The sequence below is a fragment of the Oryctolagus cuniculus genome, chromosome 2, assembly GCF_964237555.1.
Source record: "Oryctolagus cuniculus chromosome 2, mOryCun1.1, whole genome shotgun sequence".
NCBI lineage: Eukaryota > Metazoa > Chordata > Mammalia > Lagomorpha > Leporidae > Oryctolagus > Oryctolagus cuniculus.
In genome coordinates, this window is record NC_091433.1 from 17,642,113 (window position 1) to 17,668,474 (window position 26,362).

Here is a 26,362-nt window from a genome sequence, read left to right on the forward strand (position 1 = left end):
AAATAAATAAATAAATAAAATAAAATAAAAAACAAATGTAAGAGTGGCAGCTCACAGTGCAGCTAAGAGCATCAGCTATGCTGCCTACACTTTTTATGGTCTACGTGCACAGCATCAAGCCTGGGGACCAGAAGCAAAATGTTTCCAAAACACAGCAAATGACAACCCAGAAGCACCCGCCATCCTTGCTTTTAGAAAAGCACCACGCTGACTCCTCCAGTGATCAAGTGGGCACGTATAATGCGCCTGACAGTGAAAACCACACATAACCCTAACAGCTCAGAGACATCAGGCTACATCCTCCCAGGCATCCCTGCCACCCTCAGAGAGCTGGCTCTGGCCCCAGCTGGTGGCAGGATGGCTGCTCTGTCAGGGCATGACCTTCTTTCTTGGAGACAGTGATGAAATCCCTTTTCAAAAGTCGCAAGAACATCTGCACTCAATCATAATCAGGTCAAACGGCCACTCCTGAAACAGCAATAGTGGAACGTGTGCAAAGTTCTTGGGCCTGGAGAGGCGGGTGCAGTCAGCATCCTCAGAAACACATGGACTGGACAGGATGTGACAGGGATATGTAAATGTAAAAAAAAAGAAAAAAAATCCAAGAATTAATACTGGTATGCCAAAAACGCTTTTAAATGCCTGTATATGTGTGTCTCTGTACATACACTCGCATGGCTGTGTGTGTGCTGTGGGCATGCATCCACTTATAAATATGAGTGACTGTGTATGTGAGGGCATGCATTCGTATATAACCAAACTTTAAACCATCTGATCTCAATGAAAAGGGCATGCATAAAGGATGAAGAACTCTAGACGGGCTATGCTTACGTAACACGTCAGTCTCCTAAGCAGTGAGGCACTGCAGAAGTCTGCCTGCGAAACGGCCGAGGAAAGGTCCCGGAGAGAAGTGGACGCAGAGCAAAGAGAAATAAGAAAACCAAGGACAGTTTGCTACTTCACAGCAAGAGACATCCAGTGTGAAACCCCTGTGTATCCGGAACTTTTATCCTAACTGCATGAGGAACAGAGGAATTTGAAACATGATCCTGGAACAGCACTCTAAGCACTGCCTCAAATTCACAAAGCAACACACAAGCCCTACCTGGAACACATTAGATTACAAGCAAAACCAGAACTAACTGCTAACAACAACAACAAAAAAATTACTGCACAGAAACTCTGAATAAAACAAAGTTTATCAAGAGTGCTTCCCTCTGTCAGGTTTTAAAAATTCTATGTGACTTCTTAGAAGGCATACACATTTCATGATACAGAGTTTCAAAACAGCATCTAAGCTTTCAGTCAGTGGTCAGCAACTATGGCCCAGAGATTGCTTTGTAAATAAAGCTTTATTGGAAAGACATGTCCATTCCATTAATTCATTCATTACACATAAACATTGTTACTCAGTATGAGAGGTCTTCAAAAACTTCGTGGAAAATGCATACTGTGAAAAACTTTGCATGGGTTTCCACATTTTTGCATCATAATAAGTTCAAATATATTTTTCAATTTTTAAAAGTTATTATTTATTTTATTGATTGAAAGGCAGAAAGACAAAGAGAGTTCCCATCTGCTGGTTCACTCCCTGTATTTTTTTTTTTTTTTTTTGACAGGCAGAGTGGACAGTGAGAGAGAGAGACAGAGAGAAAGGTCTTCCTTTTGCCGTTGGTTCACCCTCCAATGGCCGCCATGGCCGGTGTGCTGCGGCCGGCGCACCGCGCTGATCCGAAGGCAGGAGCCAGGTGCTTCTCCTGGTCTCCCATGCGGGTGCAGGGCCCAAGCACTTGGGCCATCCTCCACTGCACTCCCGGGCCATAGCAGAGAGCTGGCCTGGAAGAGGGGCAACAGGGACAGAATCCGGCGCCCCGACCGGGACTAGAACCCGGCGCGCCAGCGCTGCAAGGCGGAGGATTAGCCTATTGAGCCACGGCGCCGGCCCACTCCCTGTATTTCCATAATAGCCAGGGCTGGGCCCTGAACTGAACTCAACCTAGGTCTCCGGTGTGGGTGGCAGGGAACTGCAGGCCATCACCTCTTGCTGCCTCCTGGGATGTGCATTTGCAGGAAGCTGGAAGCAACAGAGGAGCTAGAACTGAAACACAGGCACTCTGATATGGAACACAGGCACTCTGATATGGAACACAGGTGTCTGCTTGGGACAGAATGGTCTCTACGGCAGGAACCATACGGCCCACAAAACCAAAATTACTTCTTATCTGGCCATTTACAGGAGTCTACAGATCTCTGCTTTAAGTAATTTCTTATTTTTAAAAATTAATTTCTTGACATTTTTACTAACAAAATGCTGGACATATTCAATTTTTATTAAGAGACAAAAATGAAAGAATACTCACAATCTTTCAAGGAGACTTAACCCAGAAAATGAGCCATTCTTCAATTCGGATATTTTATTGTTACTCAGAATCCTAAAAAATGACAGGAAAAAAAACTGTAAGTTGTACATACTTTCAACATCAAAGTAATTTAGCATATTATGCTTAAACCCATGAGGACTTCTAAGAAATCCTTTATTGCCCGGAATTTGTGAGAGCACTAAAAAAAGGGAGCCACATTCCTTCTTTGAGAAACCACCTAAAATAACTCACTTGGGCAACTTGTCACACCTTAAATCATAGCTATCACACCTAATCAAAAGTCAAAGGACAAGAAGTGAACAGTAAACAGTTCTAAGTTTGATATAAGGAAAAAGGATGCTACGGACATGCATACAGTTAGTCAGTGTCTGTAAGTTGAATATCTAAGATTCATCTTAGAGTGACAGGCAGCGTGGTACAGAGAGAGACCTCGCATCTGGTTCACTCCCCACATGGCCTCGAGGCCAGAGGTGGGCCAGGCTGAAAACAGGTCCTGGAACTCAACTCGGGTCTCCCGGGTGGGTGGCAGGGGCCCAGGTACTTGGGCCACCTTCTGCTGCTTTCCCAGGCACACGGGCAAGGAGCTGAACGGAACCGGTGTGAAGGAGCAGGGACTGGAACCAGTACCCATATAGGCTGCCAGCTTAACCCACTGAGCCACAAAGCTGGCCCCATGGGTTTTAATCAAGACCCCACCAGGACTAGATGACTCTGTATGTGACAATCACATCACTTTCCTAGGCAGAGCTCAGCTTCCCCTTTAAGTTGGAAAAAAGCCTAGACCTTTTTTTAGAGTAGAATGATTACCAAGATCCTTTCCAGCCTCATTTAATTTTCTATAATTGCTCTTGTTTTCCTGAGCAACACTACTGAGAACTTCACGGTGAGTGAGAATTTACAACCACTAAGCCCAAAATAAGGAAATCAAGGAACACAATACAAACTGCCCGGCCCGGTGTCTTGAGTCCCAATTCTGAGTGAGGAATGAAAACCAGGTTTGGAAGGAGCCGCGAAACAGTAGGAGGGTAGTGGCCGAGTCACACCCATGCAGTTCAGCACTGCCTCAGTAAAAAGGACTGTCATTTGCTCGTCGTAACAGCTTCAGTACAATAAATGATAGATTTTATTGAGAAGAGTAAAAACCAAGACATTTCATCACACTTAAAAAGTTGTAACCGTAACCTTAAAAATATAGTTTACAACCTCAAGTTAATATATTCAGTCTACACATTACACGGCGTGCTTAAGGACTCAGAGCAAGAAAAGAGAATCAGTAGGAATAAATCTACTCTGCAGACAGCTTTTATGCTCAATTTTGAAACGAGTCCGTGGAATAGCAACTGCATAATATCATGCATCATTATAAACCTAAAACCCACTCATAATCAATATTTTGCTGACATCTTTGGAATTTCAAACTTCCTAGGAGGTAAGTAAATGAAAAATATAAAGCTTGACCAAGGTTGTAAAGCTTATATGTACCCAATTCAGTTCTATACTAACGACGTTAACACCACATGATCTATAGACAATGCTCAGCAATGCTATTCTGGGCTTATGCCTCTTGAATTCAAACACTCTAAGGAAGATTTGATGTTCCCTGCTTCTCATTTAACACAGGACCAAGTTTCTCCTACACAGGCCGAAGTAGGAAAAAAGGAGTAAGACTTAGACTTTTTTTTTTCCACAAAAATCAAGAGTTTGTGAAGCAGAAGAAATAAAAATTGAGTATTAGAAATTCTCAGCAGCCTGCTGTTGTTAAGTCCCAGAATGGAGCCAATTATTGAAAGCTGCTAATACAGCACCCACACCTTGCACGGCAGAAGGCACAAAATCATTTTCCTTTTGAGATGCATCTAAAAATATAGCAAGAGTATTAAACATTAGGATCAAATATGAGGAATATAATTCTTGACATCAACTGTTGGAGAGGGAAAATCCCGTTAGGGCAATGGACTGTATGGCCATAGCACGTTCAAAGACATGTGTACCTGGAACCTGTGAAGGTGACCGGAATGCACACCTGTGAATGTGAGTGCATCCAGACAAAGGCTGCTTATAGACATAATCAAGGTCAGACAGGGACTCCCAGGGTTAAAACATCCTGGCATGGGTAGGCTCGAAGTTCAGGGACAAGTATCCTTACAAGAGAAGGAAAGACCGTGGAAAGATAAAGATGGAAATGGGGCTCAAAGAAAGGAAAAATGAAAAAAAAAAGCAGAAGACAGAGTTCCAAGCTACAATAGCTAAGAATGTTTCAGAATGTGGAAAAGTAAATGTGACATTTTAAGATGGTACATTTCAAATACTTTTGATTTTTAATCCATTGGCACCATTAAAAAATGAGAATTACATATAACTCCTTATCAGACACAGAAGACTAATTTCCCAAATATAAAAGAACTTTTTCAGTATAGTCCTACATACTTCCCTATAGACTCACTTCTAAGGGTACAGCTAAACAATTTGCCATAGGACCCCAAAATCTCTTAAGTGGCTGATAAAATTAGCATCTTAAGTGTAATAAAGACCAAATGGATAAGATTAAGTGGTCAAGTGACCATATAGATAGGATCAAGTGATAGTGATCATATAAATAGGACTAAGTGTATGAAAACAATAATAGAATTAAAAGGGAGTGAAGGCTCCAAAATGGAAAGTAGCCCATACAGCAGACTCATAGAATGACGATCACTCTAAGTACTACTCTGACCTAAGAATCTGCCCTTAAGGCACTCCATTCTGGCTGGAAAGCCCAGGGGGAGCATTTCAGGTATGGAAAGCCAAGACACTCCAGCAAAAAATGTCCTACTTAAAGGATCTCTGTGGGTGAGACCCCAGTGGAAAGAAGGATGTACTTTTTGATGAAGGGAGGAGAAAACTTCCACTTTGCTTACGCCCTGTCAAGCTCGTGGATCCAAAAGGCTTCCCTAGCCAAGGCAGATCATGTCAAGAGGCTTGGGTGATCACTGATGTCATTCCTAAGAGTGTTCCTTGTTAAATAAACAAGAGTCACTGTGCACTCACTGCCAAGGCATCTTCTTTGTCCCCAAAGAGTTGCACCATGAAACTTAGCAGTAAAATTTGTTCTCAAGAATCGCTTCCTTTCAATGTATTAAATGAAGGATATTATTATGTCTCGTTAAGTTATAGTTATGTCCAAGAGTTCACAAAGATGCATCATCCTTGGATTCTTCTTTAAAGACAATTAAGTTTCTAGAAAGAAAGAAAGGAGAGGAAGGAAGGGGGGAAAAAAAGCGAAATCACTTTCAAGGAGCAATAACATAGATTAGCCCTTGTATAGACCATAGAGGAACAGTTCTCTTAGCTTTTTATTCCATTCATTCTTTTTTGCTTTTTCTTTAATTCTTTTTTTTCTTTTTTTCTTTCTGAGATAAAACAGGAGAGAGAGCAGGAAGAGGGGCAGATAATAGGTGGCAGGATAAGGTGGGAAAAATTACTATGTCCATAATGTTGCATTTATGAGATACATACAAATAAAAAATAAAAGTTTTAAAAATTTAAGAAAAAGGCCAGTGCCATGGCTCACTTGGCTAATCCTCTGCCTGCGACGCAGGCACACCAGTTTCTAGTCCCGGTTGGGGCGCCGGATTCTGTCCCGGTTGCTCCTCTTCCAGGCCAGCTCTCTGCTGTGGCCCAGGAGTGCAGTGGAGGATGGCCCAAGTGCTTGGGCCCTGCACCCACCTGGGAGACCTGGCTTCAGATCAGCGTAGTGCGTCGGCCACAGTGCGCTGAGCATAGCGGCCATTTGTGGGGTGAACCAATGGAAAAAGGAAGACCTTTCTCTTTGTCTCTCTCTCACTGTCTAACTCTGCCTGTAAAAAAAAAAAAAAAAAATTAAGAAAAAAAACTCTACTGAAGAAAAAAAATCCTCAAAACAGATCAATAAACATGAACACCGACAGATCATAATTATATGAAAGAAAGTACATCCACATCATGAGACAGACGTAAATTAAGATTCAAACAAGAAACCATAAATCACTTAACATCAGAATGGGAAGAAATGTAAAACATTTTATATTCTGAGGAAAACAGCCCCTCAAAGTTTGCTATAAACCAGTGCTAGCACCATGCAGGGCAGAAGTACCCGGGAATATATAACATTTGCTCTACTAATTCCTCTTGAGTACTTCAAGAAATTCATGAAAAATGGAATTTACAGTTTGACTTTGTTTTGGCACAAAAAAATTGCTAATCTATGAAATCTTTTTTTCCACAGCACATATTTTCCATGTTTGAAAAAGATGGCAGCAAAAAGAGTTTTTGCACCAAAACAAACTTCTACATTTAATTTGATTTCTCGGCAAACTTTCTGAGCAGAGCACCCTCATCCCTGTGTAAAACACATCATGTTATATATTTGTGTATCATATATAACAAAATGATTCATCCCACTACTGTTTGTAAACGCTAAGGACTAATCACTCACGTGGGTTCCAGTGAAAGGAGTTTTATGGGATGTTTTTCTACAAAATTGGACACCTTGACGAGGACAGAGGGGAGGATGTGGAGAGAGGCGGCTCCATAGGTATTCCTTCAGAGGATCACAGCAAGCATTTACAGACTGAGAATGTCTGACCAGCTCACATAATACAACCCACCGTCTGACACCGCCAGACTTCTCTAAAGTGTGCCTGAGGGCTATACTATTCTCTGTCATGGACAAGAGAAACACAGGTTATGCTTTCAGCCTGGTGAGGCACTAGCCACAAATGGCTGACACACACACACACACACACACACACACACACACCTGTGGTAAGCTAAGATCGGGAACATCAACTCCTCCAAAATGAACCAGAATCTGCCAACACGCAGTGTTGTCCAAAGCTCTAGTGCAGAGGCTGGCCAAATCCAACCAGCCTATTTTCTTTAAAGCTGTGACCTCAGAGATTGGCTGTTACTTTATATTGAAACAGATTTTCCCACAAAAGGCATTTTACTGATGGCTACAGTCATTTCCTCCCAAAAGGCCAAGCGTCACCAAACGAAGTGAATGGTAAGATTTTCTTGTCACAACAAAACGGAAGATAGAGCTTGGACCTGGATGCTCAGCCCTGTCTCCTCTCACATCTCTTAGCAGCCGACATGCTCTCAGACCTGCATTTGGCTACCACACACGCAAGCCTCTGCACAACACCTTTTGCTTTCAGCCTTTTCCTAGATCAGCTCCGTCTGCCACTGACACCACGGCACTTCCTGTCATCCCTCTGCTTTCCCCAAGCATACAGCGTCCCTGCTCATCTGACACTGTGAGGCTGGAGTTTGCCACGCTTCCTACAGAAGGTTTTAACAAGCTTCCCCAGGGGCCGGCTCTGTGGCATAGCAGTTAAAGCCACTGCCTCAGGTGGCAGCATCCCACATGGGTGCCGGTTCAAGTCCCGGCTGCTCCACTTCCTATCCAGCTCTCTGCTATGACCTGCGAAAGCAGTGGAGAATTGCCCAAGTCCTTGGGCCCCTGCACCCGCATGGGAGACCTGGAAGAAGCTCCTGGCTTCAGATCAGCACAGCTCCGGCCAGTGCGACAAATTGGGGAATGAACCAGAAGATGAAGACCTCTCTCTCTCTCTCTCTCTCTCTCTCTGCCTCTTCTTCTCTCTAACTCTTTCAAATAAATAAATAAATAAATAAATCTTAAAAAAAAAAAAAACCTTCACCATGGGTTTCAGAGCCCTGGTGGCACAGAAAGGGCTTTTTTTTTTAATACTTTAAAATATTTATTTATTTGAAAGGCAGACTCATAGAGAGATGGAGGGGAGGGGAGAAGGAGAGGGAGAAGAGGAGGAGGGAGAGGGAGAAAGGTCTTCCATCCACTGGTTCACTCCCCAAAAGGCTGCAATGGCCAGAGCTGAGCTGATCCGAAGCCAGGATCCAGGAGCTTCTTCCAGGTCTCCCATGTGGGTGCACGGATCCAAGCACTTGAACCATCCTCCACTGCTTTCCCTGGCCATCAGCAGAGAGATGGATCAGAAGAGACATGAACCAGTGCCTTTAGGGCATGCCAAGCACTGCAGGCTGTAGCCCACTACAGGACAGCATTGGCTCCGCCTTTTACATTTTTTTAAAGGATGAAAGAAGATCAGAATAATATTTCTAGACACATGGAAATAATACAAAACGCAAATCTCAATGTTCATAAATAACATGCACCCAGGTGTCCATATACTGTCCCCAGCTGCTTTTGTGCTGGGATGGCAGAGGTAAGAAGTAGGAACACAAGAGACACTCTCTGCCTGCAAACCCTGAAGTGTTTACTAACTGCCCTTTTGGAAAAGCTTTGCCAACTCTGATTTTACTCTCTCTAGCTGCTTCTCTGCTTTTGGGTAAATGCCAATCAAGCACTAATCCCTAAATTAGTTCTTCCTAGCAAGTAAGAATAATAGAAGATCCAGTGAGTTTCAAAACTTTCCATCGGTTTGAACAGACTTTATTTTAAAATTGCTTTTATTTTAAAATTGGCATCAGCAATGATACCCATTTTGTTATCAGCATTATTTGTTACTTTTGCTCAGCAGAGTGTCCTCCTCCTGGCTGGACGCATTCATTCACTCATTTGGGGAAAAAAAAAAATTGAGTGACATTCTTTGGTCCCTGTATGTTAAACAATGTTTTGCCCCCACTTTACCCTGTTCTCACAACACTTCTCATTCTATGAAATTATTCTGTTTGGGCATCTGAGCATTTACCATGTCTCCCATGACAAGGTAAAATCCATAAACTACAGAGCTCTTTTCCAATCTGACCATCACTGCTTCTCTACAAAAGAAAACAGCCTGGTGCATATTTGAGTGGTTGTGTGGTCCAGCTTCTCACTCTTCTTTCTCAAGAATTCCATGGCACAGGTATTATTCCCTTCTCCAAAACAAAACACAAAAAAACTAAAAAACAAGGAAAGCTAGGGAACTCACAAAGGTCCACGTTCAGACTAAGAGGAACAGTTGAGATTCCAGGAATGCCTGGTACAGAAGCGATATGTAGCCAGATCTCTTTTCTGGAAAGGCCATGATGCAAGACAGCAGCTGGCTGACAATCCCACCTGCTGAGTCTGGAGGATTCGCCCCCATTTTCAGTTGAGCTTTTTTTTAAGACTTATTTATTTATTTATTTATTTGAGAGACAGAGTTACAGAGAGGAGAGACTGAGTGAGAGGTCTTTCACCTGCTGGTTCACTCCCCAAATGACTGCAACAGCTAGAGCCGGGCTGAACTGATGCCAGGAGCTTCTTCTGGATCTCCCACACAGGTGCAGAGGCCCAAGCTCTGGGACCATCTTCTGCTGCTTTCCCAGGCCATCAGCAGGGAGCTGGACCAGAAGTAGAGCAGCTGGGACTTGAACCAGCGCCACAGGCAGAGGCTTAACGTACCACGGCAGAGCACTGGCCTTCCATTTTCAGTTTTTAAACAAAAGCCCCATACTCCACAGGCAATGTCCAGGCAACAAATCGGGACTATCAGTTTGAGTCCCAATTACTCCACTCCCAGGAGAGATTCCTGCCTATGCACCTGGGAATCAGCAGATGATGGCCCAAGTGTGTGGGTCCTTGCCACCCATGTGGGAGACCCAAATAGAGATCCTGGCTTCCAGTTTCAGCCTGGCCCAGCCTGAGCTGTTGTGGCCACATGGGGCATGAACCACTGGATGAAAGATAGGTACCCTTCTCTCTCTCTCTATCTCTCTCTCCTACTCTCACTCTCACTCTCACAGACACTACTTTTCAAATAAATAAGATTTAAAAAAAAGTGGCAGGGGCCGGCACCGTGGCTCACTTGGCTAACCCTCCGCCTGAGGCACCGGCATCCCATATGGACACCAGGTTCTAATCCCAGTTGCTCCTCTTCCAGTCCAGCTCTCTGCTGTAGCCCGGGAAGGCAGTGGAGGATGCCCCAACTGCTTGGGCCCCTGCACCTGCATGGGAGACCAGGAGGAAGCACCTGCCTCCTGGCTCTGGATTGGCGCAGCGCAGGCCGTAGCGGCCATTCAGGGGTTGAACCAACGGAAGGAAGACCTTTCTCTCTGTCTCTCACTCTCACGGTCTATAACTCTACCTGTCAAATAAATTTAAAAAACAAAAAAGTGGCTAGGTTTGTTTCTGTGTTCTTGGATCCTTCCCAGAGGACATGATGATACCACATCCAGTATCCAGGTACCAATCCTCTATCCTGTTTGCATTCTGTGTTCTCTCTGAGGCTCACAGGATTTGGGAGAGGGGAAGGATCAAAAATTCTGACAGAATAAGCCCAGTTTTCTCTCTTCTTTTAATATGAAAATACCCTAGGATACTTTTCCCACATTTTAACCCTTCTGGAATTCAGACCACGTTAAGACCATTTCCAAAAGAACTTTCTAGTGGTTGGGAAAGGAAGAAGTTAGGAAATGATCCGTAGTTGTCACTGCTGGCACACACCCAAAATGTGGTTGAACTTTAAGTTGAATCTGGATCCTTAATCATGGCTTACTGTTTATACATTAAGGTCTCGCTATGGCACGACACAGAAATAAAAAGTTGTTTAATAGAAGACTGCATATTATCTGACAGTCAGAGTAATTAAAGGAAGAGAAATGCTAAATCTCTCGGAAGTTAACATTTCGAAGAGGCTGGAGGGACTCATTCGTGTGTCACAAGGAACTATCATTCACGCAGCTCACGTCTCCCGTAAGCTGCCAGGCAACTTTCGTACCAGAGGAACAGCTAGCATTCCAGTGATATGTGATTAAATGCACAGAGCAAGCTCATTAAGTTAACCAAGTAAAAAAAAATGCAAACTAAACCTTTAATATTCTTCATTGATGGCAGAATCGCAGGATCGTGACTAAAGATGCTACAGGGAAAGTGCAGATCGTTTTTACGGAAGCTCTGCAATGATGATGGATGGGATACATTCTGAAATGATTCAAAATACACTCAACATGCATATGCAGAAAGAAAAAACATCCGATGAAGGAGTGGAACGCTTAGTAATAGAAAAATCAGGTCAATCTGGGTAAAAATACACACAAACGTTCTTATCTACTACTCTTACTCTCCGAATTTCTTGTTAGTTCTTGTTAGAACTACTATCATACTAAAAGCTTGCATGAAATGCTATCTATGCAGAACATAAATGGGTATGTGACTCAGGAGGGCTCTGACTGGGAAGCCTGGGGGCGACAGAGGCATGGATGAAGGGGCACCTTGTGGGGGTGGGAAGAGAGCAGCTCTTCCATCGCTCTTTCGGGCCCTCTTCCTGAACAGTTGTTTGCGAGCAAGCATCTGACTGCTGTGGCATCTGAAGCATCACCGTGTCTAGCCTGCCTTTTCCTCGTCCATCTGTCACTTACTTGGACACCTCCCCTTATACCCATTCTTCACATTTTTCCGTCCAGCTTCAAAATTCCCATTCTAATCCTTTTGCTGTGAATTTTAGAATAAGTCCTTTGCTCAATTTTCCAGACCGCTAATTTTCTAAGTTCTGAGTTGTATTCATTTTGCTTTTTGGACCAACTATGGACCCCAAGGCAGCAATTCTTAACATGCTAATCTCACTGTTAACCTCTAAAACTGCCTCTTTTTTTGTGGGGAGCAACTCGGACTAGACTAAGTTACTGGAATTAAGACTTATTCTATGCATCTGCTCTCCCACAATATGGCGCTGGGAGAGGAGTAAACAGCTTCTACACAGCTGCCTCCAGTTCGACCAATAACCTGCAGGAGCTGATCCTGCTCCTGATTGGAGGAGAGCAGCGTGCTCGGCGTGTGGGTAGCAGAGTTAGGATTGGTGGAAGAGGCCTACAAAGGAGGAGAGAGACAACATGCACGAGGAACATCTAAGGGGAACATACGGATAACATCTGAGCAGCCCCCGAGAGAGCCGCCGGCGGTGTGCCGCTCCCCCGCGGAAGTGGGGAAAGTGGCAGGGGGGCCCGCCCCTCCACAGAGGTGGAGGGATGGCAGCCAACCCAGGAAGAACCAGCAGCAAACCCGGGAAGGGCCGAGCAGACAAAAGAACAGTGCAGGGTCCTGTGTCGTTCCTCCGCGAAGAGGGGGAGCGACATTTTTTCTCTACCTTTCCCATGAACTGTTCCTGTCCCTTGGGTGTGCTCTTCTCTTGGACCCAAACTATGAAGTAGAATTCTCCTGTATTAATTATTTTCCCATTCTAGTGGACTGACTTGGCGCTATCTCGTTCTGTTGATATTTTCCACAAGTGTCTGATGCCTCTTGGTTGTTTGCTTAGACTTACACACATGGGGCTGGCTAGAAAGGTACTGGTCACTGCATAAGGATCCTTCAGCATACACAAAAATAACAGTGAATGCACGACAAATCTGCTTTTATGTCAAGGTTCAGAAGTCCCAATCCTTGGGGGTACAGACACAAATGATACCAGGGCTCCTACAACTGCCCCTTCCTGCTACACTCATCCAGCAAACCTGCCACTTTATTTAAAACAGAGCTGAGGGGCCAGCATTGTGGCATAGTGGGTAAGGACATCAACCGCAATGCCAGTATCTCATATGGGCACTGGCTGCTCCACTTCCAATCCAGCTCCCTCCTAATGCATCTGTGAAAGAAGCAAAGGATGGCCCAAGTGCTTGGGTCTCTGCCACCCATGTGGGAGACCCAGATGGAGTTCCAGGCTCCTGGCTTCAGCCAGGGCCATTGCAGTCATTTGGGGAGCGAACTAGTAAATGGGAGCTCTCTCTCTCTCCCTCCCTCCCTCCTTCCGTCTCTCCATCTATCTCCAAAACTGCCTTTCAGATAAATAAATAAATCTTTATAGAAAAAAGCAAGCAAGCAAGCAAGCAACTGAGCTCAAAAGCTTTGTGATGCAGGCAAACTCTACCCCTCCGAGCCAGACTCTGAGAGCAGAATGGGAACAGCTGTTCCAGGCTTACAAATTTCTGGCCCAGCACCCTTCATTACTTTGCTGCCACTCCCCATAGTTTCAGTTCTTGGAGTCTTCCAGCATCATTAGGAGAATCCATTTTTCTGGTTCCTTGGCTCTGGTTCCCCATGGGTTGTGTGCACTGTGCAGTGTGGCTGTGCTGCTGTGCCATCCATCTGATCCCACCTGCCCGCTCAGCTCCACACTGACCACAGCACCCTTCTCATGTCCTAGCTTTGTGACAGGTGTGCTCGTGGTTATAAAACTTATTTTCAACAGATTTCGGGAGGAATGAAGAAAAAGTAAACCAATGTGGTTCAATGTATGCACATCCACTTAGGAGGACGTAAAGGCATCATGTCCTAAAAGTCAGAGACTTGGTCCTCTCCCTATCCCCTCTGGATGCTAAGTGATTAGAGGACAGGTTGGTTTCCAGCCCACTCCTTCCCCCTCGTGCAGGGGTGCTCACACTTCCACTTAAGAGTCTGCAAACACCCACATTAAAATCTCACTGACCATTCACTCAACAGGGTAACACATGGGAGTACCCGTTAAAATGCATTAACCTAGCCAGCGCCACGACTCACTAGGCTAATGCTCCGCCTTGCGGCACCGGCACACCGGGTTCTAGTCCCAGTCAGGGCACCGGATTCTGTCCTGGTTGCCCCTCTTCCAGGCCAGCTCTCTGCTGTGGCCCGGGAGTGCAGTGGAGGATGGCCCAAGTGCTTGGGCCCTGCACCTCATGGGAGACCAGGATAAGTACCTGGCTCCTGCCATCGGATCAGTGCGGTGCGCCAGCCGCATCGCGCCTGCCGCGGCGGCCATTGGAGGGTGAACCAACGGCAAAAGGAAGACCTTTCTCTCTGTGTCTCTCTCTCTCACTGCCCACTCTCTGCCTGTCAAAAAATTAAAAAAAAAAATGCATTAACCCAAGCTCACATGCCAGGAACTCTGTTAAACACCCTGGGCACAACTATTCATCACTCTGATCCAAAATCCAGGAGTCAGGGGCTGGGACCTGCTGGGGATCGAGGGGTGGTTCTGTTCCCTGATGGGCACCTCTAATTTTTGTTTTGCGTCACAGTCTCTGCCCTCCTCCAGTAATTACCCAGCATGTACTATCACAAGAGCAGACCCTGGCACACAAAATTCCTGACTCTGGTCCTGTCCCTTAGCCTCTCAGTCACTAAAAGCCTCATCTGTAAAGCACAGTGACCACTGCCAGGGGAGAACACAAAGTTTCTGCAAATATGCAAAATGTGTGACCAAGCACTTAGAGCAGTTCCTCATGACCACTTCTGAAGATCCAAGCAACCGCACTTCGTAACTAGAAAACAGTCAACATTCTACTCAGCAGTGCATGCTGGTTGATGGCCCAGCAGGCCGAGCCACGATGCAGGCACCCAGAGTATACAACAATAAAAATCCCCAGAAAAAAAGGGGAGCAACCCTCCCCCTGCACCGCAACCGCGAGGGTGGAATAATGAAGGGACTTAAAGGAAATGTCTCCACAGAAAGTAGAGTGGTTGCTACAGGAGGCTGGAGGGAGGAGAGTACACTGGGTTATTATTTAACAGGCGGAGTCTATGTGGGGAGGATGAAAAGATTTTGGGTGAAGGCAGTGAAGATGGTTACACAACACTGCCGGGTCTGGGGAATGCAAACTAGTACAACCAATATGGAACAGCACGGAGACTCCTCAGAAAACTAAAAATACATCTTCCATAAGACCCAGCTATCCCACCCCTGGAAATGCATGCAAAGGAAATGAAATCCGCATATCAAAGAGATCTCTGCATTTCCATGTTTATTATAGCTCAATTCCCAATAGCTAAGTCATGCAATCAACCTAGATGTCCATAAACTAATGACTGGATAAAGAAAATGTGGCAGACATACATGATGGAATATTACTCAGTCATAAAAAAGAGTGAAATCCCAACATCTGCAACAACATGGATACAACTGGAGATCGTTTTGCTAAGACCCAGAATGAAAAATCACTTCTCTTATCTGCGAAATAGGGGGAGTAGAAAAATTGTGTGGATATCCTATCATTTAGTATTTAGCTATAAATACTGCTTCACTAAAACATATCATGTAGATGACAATATACTCTTCCTCTCCATGTCAAAGAAAAAAAGGAATAGAGGGGGAGAAGTGGGGAATCTTAGGGTACCAGTAATGTTTTTGTTCTTAATTTGGGTGTTGGTTATGAAATGCTCCGAGGACAAAAAAAAACTCATTTAGCTGTATATTTATGTGTACTACTTGGAATACATACTATATTTCATTAAAATGTCTTTAAAAAACAAAAATTAGTTAAAATGATAAATATATATATCTATATATACACACACATCCAAACACAAACAGAAATATATAATAGATACTCATACAAAAGCCAAAGGACAAACCAGGAGGAAATTAGTTTGAAGAAAGACTTGGAAAGACTTCCATGTGCCAGGCACACTGATGGGTGTATGTACAGGAAATTTCCATAATAAAGAAAACGACTCTCTTTGTTTCCAAACAGACATGAGAATCTGTGGGTGTTTTTATGACATGGTTTTAACATCTCTTCTATGGATCTGGTAAATGAAGAAAGAGTTCAGCGTAGAGAATGCAGTCTTGCCTTCTTGAAGCACTACACAATAGCATTTCCAGTTTCAGTGTCTGCAAGGTGAATAATTATTTAAAATGAGACAGCAAGTCAGGATACAAACAGGTAACATACTATTATGCAGTCACAATATAATTTATCATCAAACGGATGCTTGAGATTACGAGGTGCCATAGTAATTACATTAGAACAACAAGCATCACCTGCGTATACTGGCACCAGTAACTCCTCATGGGGTTCATTAAATAACCTTTCAAGTTCCCAGGCACTGTAATCAAACGCCTAACATTTTTAAAAAACAAACACAGGCTTGCTTTTTTATTATTATCTTGTGTTCTTTATTTAGAAGTCACAAATTAAAAAGGAAACAACCTATTTTTCTGCTTTAGCATTAAACGAAGGAAGTTAACATTAAATTAAAGTTTAGATCATTAAGAGAAACTAAAGGACTTTAAATGCCATGTGAGATTTCTTTCTAAAATGAAAAACAGTTTACTAAGTAACAGTTCATCTTATCTTACAAACACATTAGATTCACGAGAAAAGGGAGCTTGTTTTTCAAGGTTTATGTACATCATACAGAACACCAGACACTTAATATATGAGTACAATAAAAATAAAAGCAAGTTTATTTGGCATTTTAATCAAATGGGGAGCTTTTTACTGGGATCATACTGAAGCTCCTCTTGGATTTTGAGTCTGATTTTTCAGCTGAAATTCTCCCTGAGGACCTAGTACGCATTAATTCAGCATCTACTGAAGCAACTATTGAGTGCCAGGAGTAACTGCAAGTATACAAAAGCAGACCTCAGCGACTCACAGGACACATGGATCCTAGTGTTCAATTCAGCAAGCAGGAAGTGTCACTGAGGCAAAGGGAATACACAGTTTAAACACTGATGAGAAGTACAATGATTCAAGAAAACACTCTGAGCCTTGTTGTGAAACAAAAATTGAGAAGGACTTTAAAGGACAAGGAAGGAAATCCTTGTAAAGGAAGTCGGCTTAGCAGCTGTTCGTTCTCTGTTGCTGCACGATGGCGAAACTCACACCCATTGATTAGCTCGAACTTGTGTAGGTCAGAAGTCCAGGCACACAGTGAGCCATCAGGGCCTCTGATCGGGCGGGCCTGGCCATCAATACCGAGGCAGCTCCTGCTCTCCCGAATGGGTGGAAGAAGAGGAGCAGGGCAGGCAGAAGAGGCATTCAGAGACACACGGGCTCAGGTGGACCCTATGGTTGTCCAACTCAAAACAGTCAGTAAGAAACTGGAAAAGTGTGTAGGCTAAGTCAGCCAAGCCCTTTCTGCTCCTAGCCAGTAGCCTGAGAACAAGGAGCACAAAGTCCACCTCTCAGTCATAAACTGTGCTCCAACGCAAGGCTGTTAAGTTTCACAAGGGCAGATCTCAAGCTCTGCAGCACAGGTCCACAAACTCTTCCAAAAGTGCAAGACAGTAAATACTCCAGGCATTGTGGGTCAAGAGGCGAGACTCAGGATATGACGTAGGTTCTTACATAACGAGAGAGAAAACAAACACCCACAATTCTTGGTTGACAAAACAATATAATAATTGCATATAATTTTTCGCAATGCTTGGCAAAGATGATCTCCTTGAGCAAATCTCGGCAAGGCTCCTCTGAATCTTCCTCTCAAAGAGGCCTCAAACTTGGACTCTGCGATCTGTCCATGCAGAGTCCAGTTTCAGCAAGAATCCTGGTAAGTCAGTGTGGAGAAAATACCCCACCATGGATATCTGATCAAATTCCTCACCCCAAGAAGCCCTGGGAACATTTCAACACCTTGGCCTGCCTTCCTTCCACAAAAATCCTGTTAGGTCAGTTTCCCAAGAGCCCCAAATCTTTGATGTCTAACAGTTTTTTTTTTTTTAAAGATTCATTTATTTATTTGAAAGGCAGAGTTACAGAGAGAGTTTGTGGTAGGGGTGGGGAGTGGGGGTAAGAGGACCAAGGGAGAGAGAGATCTTCTATTTGCTGGTTCACTCCCCAAATGGCTGCAACAGCAGGAGCTGGGCCAATCTGAAGGCAGAAGCCAGGAGTCTCTTCTGGGTCTCCCACGCAGGTGCAGGGGCCCAAGCACTTGAGCCATCTTCTGTGCTTTCCCAGGCTCATCAGCAGGGAGCTGGATGAGAAGTGGAGCAGCCAGGACTTGAATCAGAGCACATGTGGGATGCTGGCATGGAGGCAGCAGCTTCACCAGCTAAGCCAGAGCGCCAGCCCCATGTTCTTCCTTTTTTTTTAAAGAGGTACACACACCTGGGTGACAGGAGATTCTTGTTTTATTAATATTTTTCTTTTTAGAGTTATTCATTTATTGGAAAAGCAGAATGGTGGGAGGTGGCAGGGGGACAAGTCTTCCATTCTCTTGTTCACAGCTCAGGGGCCAGGCTGATGCCAGGAGCCAGGGACTCCATCCAGGTTTCCCACGTGGTTGGCAGTACTTGGGCAACACCCACTGCCTTCCCAAGCACATCAGCAGGGAGCTGGATTAGAAGCACAGCAGCTGGGACTTGACCTGCACTCGTAGGTGGGACAGCAGAACTGGATGCCAGCTCAACAAGCTCTGCCACACACTGGTCCCCATGTCTCTCAGTATTTGCATCCACTGACCCCAGCCACCGGCAAACTCCATGGCTCTCTTTCCCCTAGTGTGACAGTCCTCACCTCAATTACAATAGCTTCAATAAAATCTTCCTTGCCATGCTGACAAGTGGTCCATGATTTTGTCTTTAACATATGGGCCAATGGATGAGAAGAATACATTTCTTTTTGTTTGGGGGTGGGGACAGAACATTTCACTTACTCAAGTTTCCCACTCATCAAATACATTTCAACTGTGAAAACCCATACGTCCAGACTGGCACTGTGGCATAGCAGGCTAAGCCTCCACCTGCAGTGCCAGCATATCCATATGGACGCTGGTTCGAGTCCTGAGTGCTCCACTTCCAATCCAGTTCCCCGATGAAGCACCTGGGAAAGCAGCAGCAGGTGGTCCAAGTCCTTGGGCCCTGCACCACGTGGCAGACCCAGAAGAAGCTCCTGGCTTTGGATCGGCCCAGCTCTGGCCATGGCAACCATTTGGGGAGTGAACCAGAGGATGGAAGACCTTTCTCTCTGTCTCTCCTTCTCTCTGTCTGTAACTGTACCTCTCAAATAAATACATTAAAACATTTAAAAACAAAAAAAAAACATTCTTGGTCTCCAGCAGAGCAGTCTTCTGCTGACCTATGATGAAGTCCAGCTTGGGAGAAATAAAAATTGCCATGAAATCCCAATACCCACATTCCCCGCAAGGCACTTCTCACACCACAGCTTTGCAATGCCAGAGGATACCCTTGTTCTAATGCATCAGCATAGTAAAAATCCCCACCCCTAGCACCATGACACTGTACAGCTGCCATGACACTGAAAACCCACGAAGTGGCCATACAAGGAGAAAACAGAAGTAGATCCCTAATTCCCGGAAGGTGCCCTCCTTTCCTGGAGATAAGGTGAATGAATATTCTGCCCAGGTATGAGCATACCGTTCCTAAAGACAATCAAGGAGAAGGTGAAACCACAGGCAGGCTGCTCAGTAGGGGAGCCTACGCTTGACCACTTTGTACAATAAAAAACTGTCTTGGCTCCCACTTAGCTGGTTCAAGACTGAAGTCAAGGAACCTCCTGAGATGGCCGCGGCCTACCCAGTATCCTGGCTGTCCAGTATCACCCTGACCACACTGGCTTTGAGGACAGGCTCTGGAGTCCGCCGGCCTCTGCTCAAATCCTGGTTCCATCATTGCCTAGGTGACCATAGGGAAATAGTGAGCTTCTGTGTCTCACTTTCTCAAAACACGGATCATATGAGAATGACTTCATCAGGGAACTGCGCAAAGCGGCTAATCCATCACTTAGAACACTGACCACAGTGTCCGGCACACGTGGCAAACATTACCTGGTGTAACTTGGTCATACTTTTGATGGATCATCCAGATATTTTTTACTTATTTATAGGCATTTATGAAGGTAACTGAAAACTTTGCAAGAACAGAATTAAAAGTTTATTTCATCAAAAACATTTTCAAATCATATATGCAAATATAGGAGCCAGCACTTTTTCCCAATATAATCCCCCAAGGATCCTTTGGCAGCTGGTCCAAATGCTGGGAGCCATGCCCTATTAAAATATTCCTGGGTAGCACATATTGGAAACAAAGACTGAGCCGTGATACCAGTATTTGTGACAAGGACAGAGCTTACTGCTAAGAACAGAAGCTAAATAATTCTGTGGGTAAGAAATCTCTTGTGTTCTTTTATAAATTCAGGCGGTTGATCCCATTTTTAAAATTGATTTATTGATTTGTTTATTTATTTGGAAGGTAGAGTGACAGGCTGCTTCACTTCCTAAATGCCTACAACAGCCAAGTCTGGGCCAGGCTGAAGCCAGGACAATGAACTCCACCCAGGTTGCCCAGGTGAGCGGCAGGAACCCAAATATTTAACCACCACCTGCTGTATCCCAGTCATATTAGCAGGAAGCTGGATAGGAAGTGGAGATAGACAGGCTCCTCAAAACTCTGTATCTGTGAAGAACCCTGCATACCAGTATACATACACCCAAAATGATCTTAAGCCTCTAAAACCAAAGAAATAATATAGGCATTAACAGAGTTTGGGCTTCCCAGGCCACTGACAAAAAAAAAAAAAAATGGCACCTGTGCCCTACATCAGGCAACCATGGTAAAGCTCACATTTGCAGCCCAAATGTACTTTTATAACCTTTACAGGCATCATGAGCAGGAACTGCTGGCCCACTCAGAGAGTGAGATAGGTACAGAGGGAGCAACAGGACCACTGCAAACCAGAATCACCCAAACCACTGGTGTCAAAAGTGAAGTGGGATGAATGCATGGTGGTACAGGCACAGTTGTAAAAGATGAGGGAGAATACAGGCAAGAAAAATAATCTGGTGATGCAGAATCTACAGGAAGTCCATAAAAACCTGGAAATAAAAGGGGAGAAGTGTATGTGTGTGTGTGTACAGTCATCAATGAAATAGTCACCAGGCTACAAAAAAGTCCACGTTCCTGAAGTCCACGACACTCTGCAGATGCTTCTGGAACTCAGAAACTGACACAAAGAGGCTGACTTATCCAAGGAGCTGAGGGTTATAAATATGAATTCCTGGGGCAGAGGAGGACACAGGAGTGCACAAGGGGGAAACCGGAGTTGACACGTGAAGACCTTCTCACGTGTTCACATCTCAGGGGCAAGAAAGACCGCAGGTCACAATGTAGGGATCAGCCCTGGGGAGGGAGGCAGGTCTCGGCTGGTGAGGGGCAATTAGCACTAAGGGCGGTGAGAAAAGGCAAGCAAAGCTTGGGCTCCAGGCAGGCCTGACACTAATTAGCAGCAGGCCCAACCCTCTCCCCCAAGAAAACAGCCCCTGCACTCGCCATTATAAAGCAATCTAATGATGTAATGAACCTGTTTTGATGAAATGGCTGGAGCTTCATTAAATGTTCATGTAATTTCTGTGACCTCTAAAAAAGAACCTTAGTGATACTGTGAGGTCTGTTTGGGGGGTTTTGGCAGTTAGTTTTTAAGGGTGGGCGAGTGCCTGGGTCTGAGTCCCAGTTCTGCTTCCTATCCAGCTTCCTGCTAACCTGCACACTGGGAAGCAGCAGGTAGCAGATGAAGTACTTGGGACTCTGCCGCCACATTGGAGACCAGATGCAGTTCTGGGCTCCTGGCTTCAGGCTGGACCATTTGTGGCTGTTGAGGGCATTCAGGGAGTGAACCAGTAGATGGAAGATCTCTTTCTCTCTCTCTTTCTCTCTCTCTTTCTCTCCCCCTCCATGGCTAAATAAATAAATAAAAAGAACCTTTTTTAAAAAAGAGTCCTCAAAGATAATATGGTCTAAAACTCTCATTTCATTAGTTCTCAAAAAAGGTAAGGCCAAAAATCCTGCAATTGCTGATGGTCACAATTTTACTTGGCAGCAAGGCCAGTGGGAATCCCCTGTATCTATTCACTCCCATGCTGTTTACTCCATCTCCTCCTTTCTGGACATCTCTATCAGGGAAGGGGTAGAGACAATGGTTCCCTGCTCACCTAGCACAGTATTACACATAGATAGAACCTTCCCTTAAACAGATAGTAGGAGTTTATGAATGCTTTTCATTTACACGGACTTCCCTATCTTGTTCTTATTCCTTTCATCTTCATGCCAGCTATCCCTGGGATGGTGTCATTTATGATTCCAGGTCAAAATTTCCCATCTCAAGAATATAGAGAGCAAAGAAGTAGTGAGTGGTAACCAAAGATACAACATAACCAAGCTAAGTGTGACTACTCCTGGTCCTTTTTTATTTAAATAGATATTTACTTATTTACTTGAAAGTCAGAGAGAGATTTTCCATCTGCTGGTTCATTCCCCAAGTGATGGCAATTGCCAGTGCTGGGCCAAGTCAAAGCCAAGAGCCAGGAGCTTCACCTGGGTCTCCCACGTGAGTAGTAGGGGCCCAAACACTTGGGCCATTCTCCACTGCTTTTTCCAGACCATTAGCAGGGAGCTGGATCAGAAGTGCAGCAGCCGGAACTCAAACCAGCACCCATGTAGGGGCCTGGCACCACAGGCGGCAGCTTCACCTGCTATGCCACAATGCAGCCCCTGGTCATTTCTATAAATCGATGACAGTGAAATGGGAGGTCACAATCCTTTCCTTCTGCAGTCAAAGGATGGACTACATACTAGGTACGAATTCTCAGTTCCTGTTTGCCATCAGCCAGCCACCTCGAAAGGCATGGTTTAGGGCTGGTGTTGTGGTGCAGCAGGATAACCCACTCTCAACACCAGCACCCCACATCAGAGCACCAAAGCTACTCTGCTTTCAATCCAGCTTCCTACTAAGGCACCTGGGAAGATGGCAGATAATGGCCCAAGAGTTTGGGCCCCTACCACCCACTGAGCAGACCAGAGGGGAGTTCCTGGCTCCTGGCTTTGAATCTAGCCCAGCATTGGCTGTTGCAGCCCTTACTGGAGTGAACCAGGAGATGGAAGATCTGTCTCACTGTCTCTCCCTCTCTCTCTCTGCATAGCTCTGCCTTTCGAATAAATACATATGTAGATCTTTAAAAAAAAAAAAAATAAAGGAATGGTTCAACCTTGTAAACCAGTCTTCTGAATCAATTGTCATACAAAAGCTTTGCTACCCCTCAATCCATTGCCCAAGACAGCACTGAAGCTGCCTGTGACTTTGATGGACATTGCCAACAGAATTGCAGGCCGGAGCCACAGTATGAGCCTGGGATAGAAGTCAAACCCTAGAACCCACAAAACATGAAACCTGAGAAGACCAATGTAGCTGTCCGCGCTACAGGTGCCATACCTGTAAAATGTGACAACACCAACCTGGTACGTCTGTTGTAATGCTTGAGATGCTGTACATGAAGCATCTGGCACAGTACCTTGCACATAATACACAAATTCTAGTTACTGTAACTTCTAAATCAGTTAAGGATGCTCCTATCTCAAATTCTGAAAATCAGAGGGATCTATAGACATCGTTGGTATCTAGTCATGAGAGTTGAAGATAATTATCAAAACACAAATTTTAGGAGTAAGTCAGACTTCCTTTACCAAAAACAGTGTTTAAATCTTTGTGATTTAATTTTACGTGTTGACTTGACTGGGTTAAGGGATGCCCAGGTAGATGAAAAAAAAAAAAAAATTCCATTTCCACAAGTGCCTATGAGGAAGTTTTGAGAAAAAATTAGCATTAGAATTGATGGTGTAAGGCAGATGGCTCTCCCCAGTGTGGATGGGCACTATAAATTCACAAAAGGCCTACACAGAAGAAAAAAGCTGAGACATGCATTTGCTTCTTAGCCTAAGTATCTGCAGCTCCTGGTTCTCCTTCACTCAGACTCAAACTAAGATTCATACCATCAGCCCCCTCCCCTGACTCCCAGAGTCTCAGCCTTGGGACTTGCACTGAACTACACCAGGAGCTTTCCCGATTCCCCAAGTTGCAGACTGTGGGGCTTCTCAGTCTCACCAACCGAGTGAGCAAATTCCTGTAGAAAATCTCTTTGGGGGACAGTGCTGTGGCGTAGTGGGGAAAGCCAGCACCTGTGACACTAGCATCCCATATGGGCACCGGTTTGAGTCTTAACCGCTCCACTTCCAATTCGGCTTCCTGCTGATGGCCTGGGAAAATCGGCAGACAATGGTCCAAGTGCTTGGACCCCTTACCCACATGGAAGATCTAGATGAAGCTCCTGGCTTCAGCCTGGCCCAGCCCTGGCCGTTGCAGTCATCAGGGGAATGAACCAGCAGTTGGAAACTCTCTCTCTCTCTCTGTCAATAAATAAATTTGTTAAAGAAAAAAAAAAAAAAAAAAAAAAACAGGGCTGGCACCGTGGCTCACTTGGTTAATCCTCCCGTGGTGCCGGCATCCCATATGGGCACCGGCTTCCAGTCCCGGCTGCTCCTCTTTCAGTCCAGCTCTCTAATGAGGGCAGTGGAGGATGGCCCAAGTGCTTGGGCCCCTGCACCCGCATGGGAGACCAGGAGGAAGCACCTGGCTCCTGGCTTCGGATTGGCGTGGCTCCGGTGGTTGCAGCCATTTGGGAAGTGAACCAACAGAAGGAAGACCTTTCTCTCTGTTTCTCTCTCTCTCTCACTGTCTATAACTCTACCTGTCAAATAAATAAATAAAAAATCTAAAAAAAAAAAAAAAAACCTGTCTTTTATCCACCCACCCATCTTTCCTATTGGCTCAGTGTCCTTACAGAACCCAAACACGCCTGATTATTAGGTAACTCAGGAGGAGAAACAGCAGGTCAAGTCAATTTCATCAGGATAAAAAGAAATGTTTTTGAAATCCTTCTGTCTTGGAAGAGAATAATAGGAAGCCAGGTTCTCTAGTTTCACTGTACTATATCAACAGAAAGCTGCATCCCTGGATAAACTACACTGAGTCAGAATTACAACCATTAGGACTTACACAGGTCACCAACCAGCACCTCATCACAGAATGAGAGCAAGGAAGACGCTCAGCGACCCATGTGATGCCCACCTCCTAGAACTCTCTTTCCAGGCCCAAAAGGAGCCTGTGATCCACTGACTGCAGGCTGGAGGACTCCTCACAGCTGCCACCACCTACTCGCTCCCTGGACATCCATCCCAAGACCGTGTACAGAAACTATCCCTACTTTCCACTCTCACGCTGGCTGCATGCCCAACAGCACTTCCAACTTAAATGGTTTTATAATCACTAAATGGAAAAAGATGACAAACAAGGAAGAGAGCATCACAAAGCCTAAAGGGTGGGGGTAAGAAAGAGCGAAGGAGGGAAGAAGGGAGGGAGGGAGGAAGGAATAAAGAACAAAATAACAAAGGAAAGAAAATTCTTATAAAATCATGATCCCAGCCTGTAGAAGCCAACTTTCAGCTGAGCTGATAGACACGTTTTTCAACTTTATCCCTGAGGAAAGAAATCAAATACATATTGTTTTTCCCAACAAAGCTGCCTAACAGATCAAATCCTAGAATAGCTAACTAGGGTTCTTAAAGTGAGCAAAAATCACAAGCTGAGTATCTTTATTACTCATGGTTCACAGTGGCTGACACATTCCCCAGAGCATGCGCCAAAAGCCACCCCCAGCAGGTTCTGCCCCTGGGGCTGCCTATCTTGGCAGGGAAGGATAAAACCAAGCTGACCACTTCCTCTACTTTCAGCCCAAACCATGGGAAGATGAAAGAATGGTTTAAGTAGCAGTGTGAAAGCAGATGTGACTATCAAGCTGAAGGTTTAGAAGAAGAAAAAATATATAGTAGTGAATATTTTAAAAATTCTAACCTAAGTGGAGCCGAGGGCAAAAACCAACCAATCAACAAAAAGGAGCAATGGAATGAAACAGAAATAACAGGCAAGGAATTGAAGACAAGGGATTCAAGAAGCTTAATTGTGAAGAGCATGATCACTCATTATGGTGCCACAAAGGGGGCACTTGGGAGATTTTTGCTAACAGGGCAGAAAAGGACACGGCTATGCATGATGAGAAAGTTAAAACAGAAAAGATCAACTAGGCTTTCTGGAGAAGTAGGAAGGAACTGGATCAAGAAATGAAAACAGAATTAACTGAGGCAAGACAAAATCATGTTCATTATCAGATGGTGAGGGGGACTTGAAGCCTTGACCTTGTATGTTGCATTTTCTGCTTTGATGGGTCTCAAGTGTATCCAAGACAGAGTCACGGTACATAAGAAGAATGCAAGGCTCCTCCCCTGGTCCTACTTGAGAAACACAATGGTGAAGTGAAGGGGACCTCTTTCTATGAAGATCACAATGAGCACTTGCGTGCACAATGCCAGAATACAGAGATAACGATTACCATCAAGAGTCCATAAACCACATAAGAGGTAAGGCCGGGGCCAACGCTGTGGTGCAGTAGGTTAATCCTC

The 26,362-nt window shown here is 44.8% G+C and overlaps 1 protein-coding gene across 1 annotated transcript in view; it reads right to left on the minus strand.

Moving 5' to 3' along the window:
* The window catches only part of ADGRA3 (adhesion G protein-coupled receptor A3), a 139,770-nt gene that overhangs the window by 99,298 nt on the left and 14,110 nt on the right, over positions 1-26,362 (minus strand). Inside the window, exon 2 of the mRNA XM_008274595.4 lies at positions 2,361-2,432. Coding sequence (XP_008272817.3) covers positions 2,361-2,432 — 72 coding nt within the window. The remainder of the gene's footprint in view (positions 1-2,360; positions 2,433-26,362) is intronic.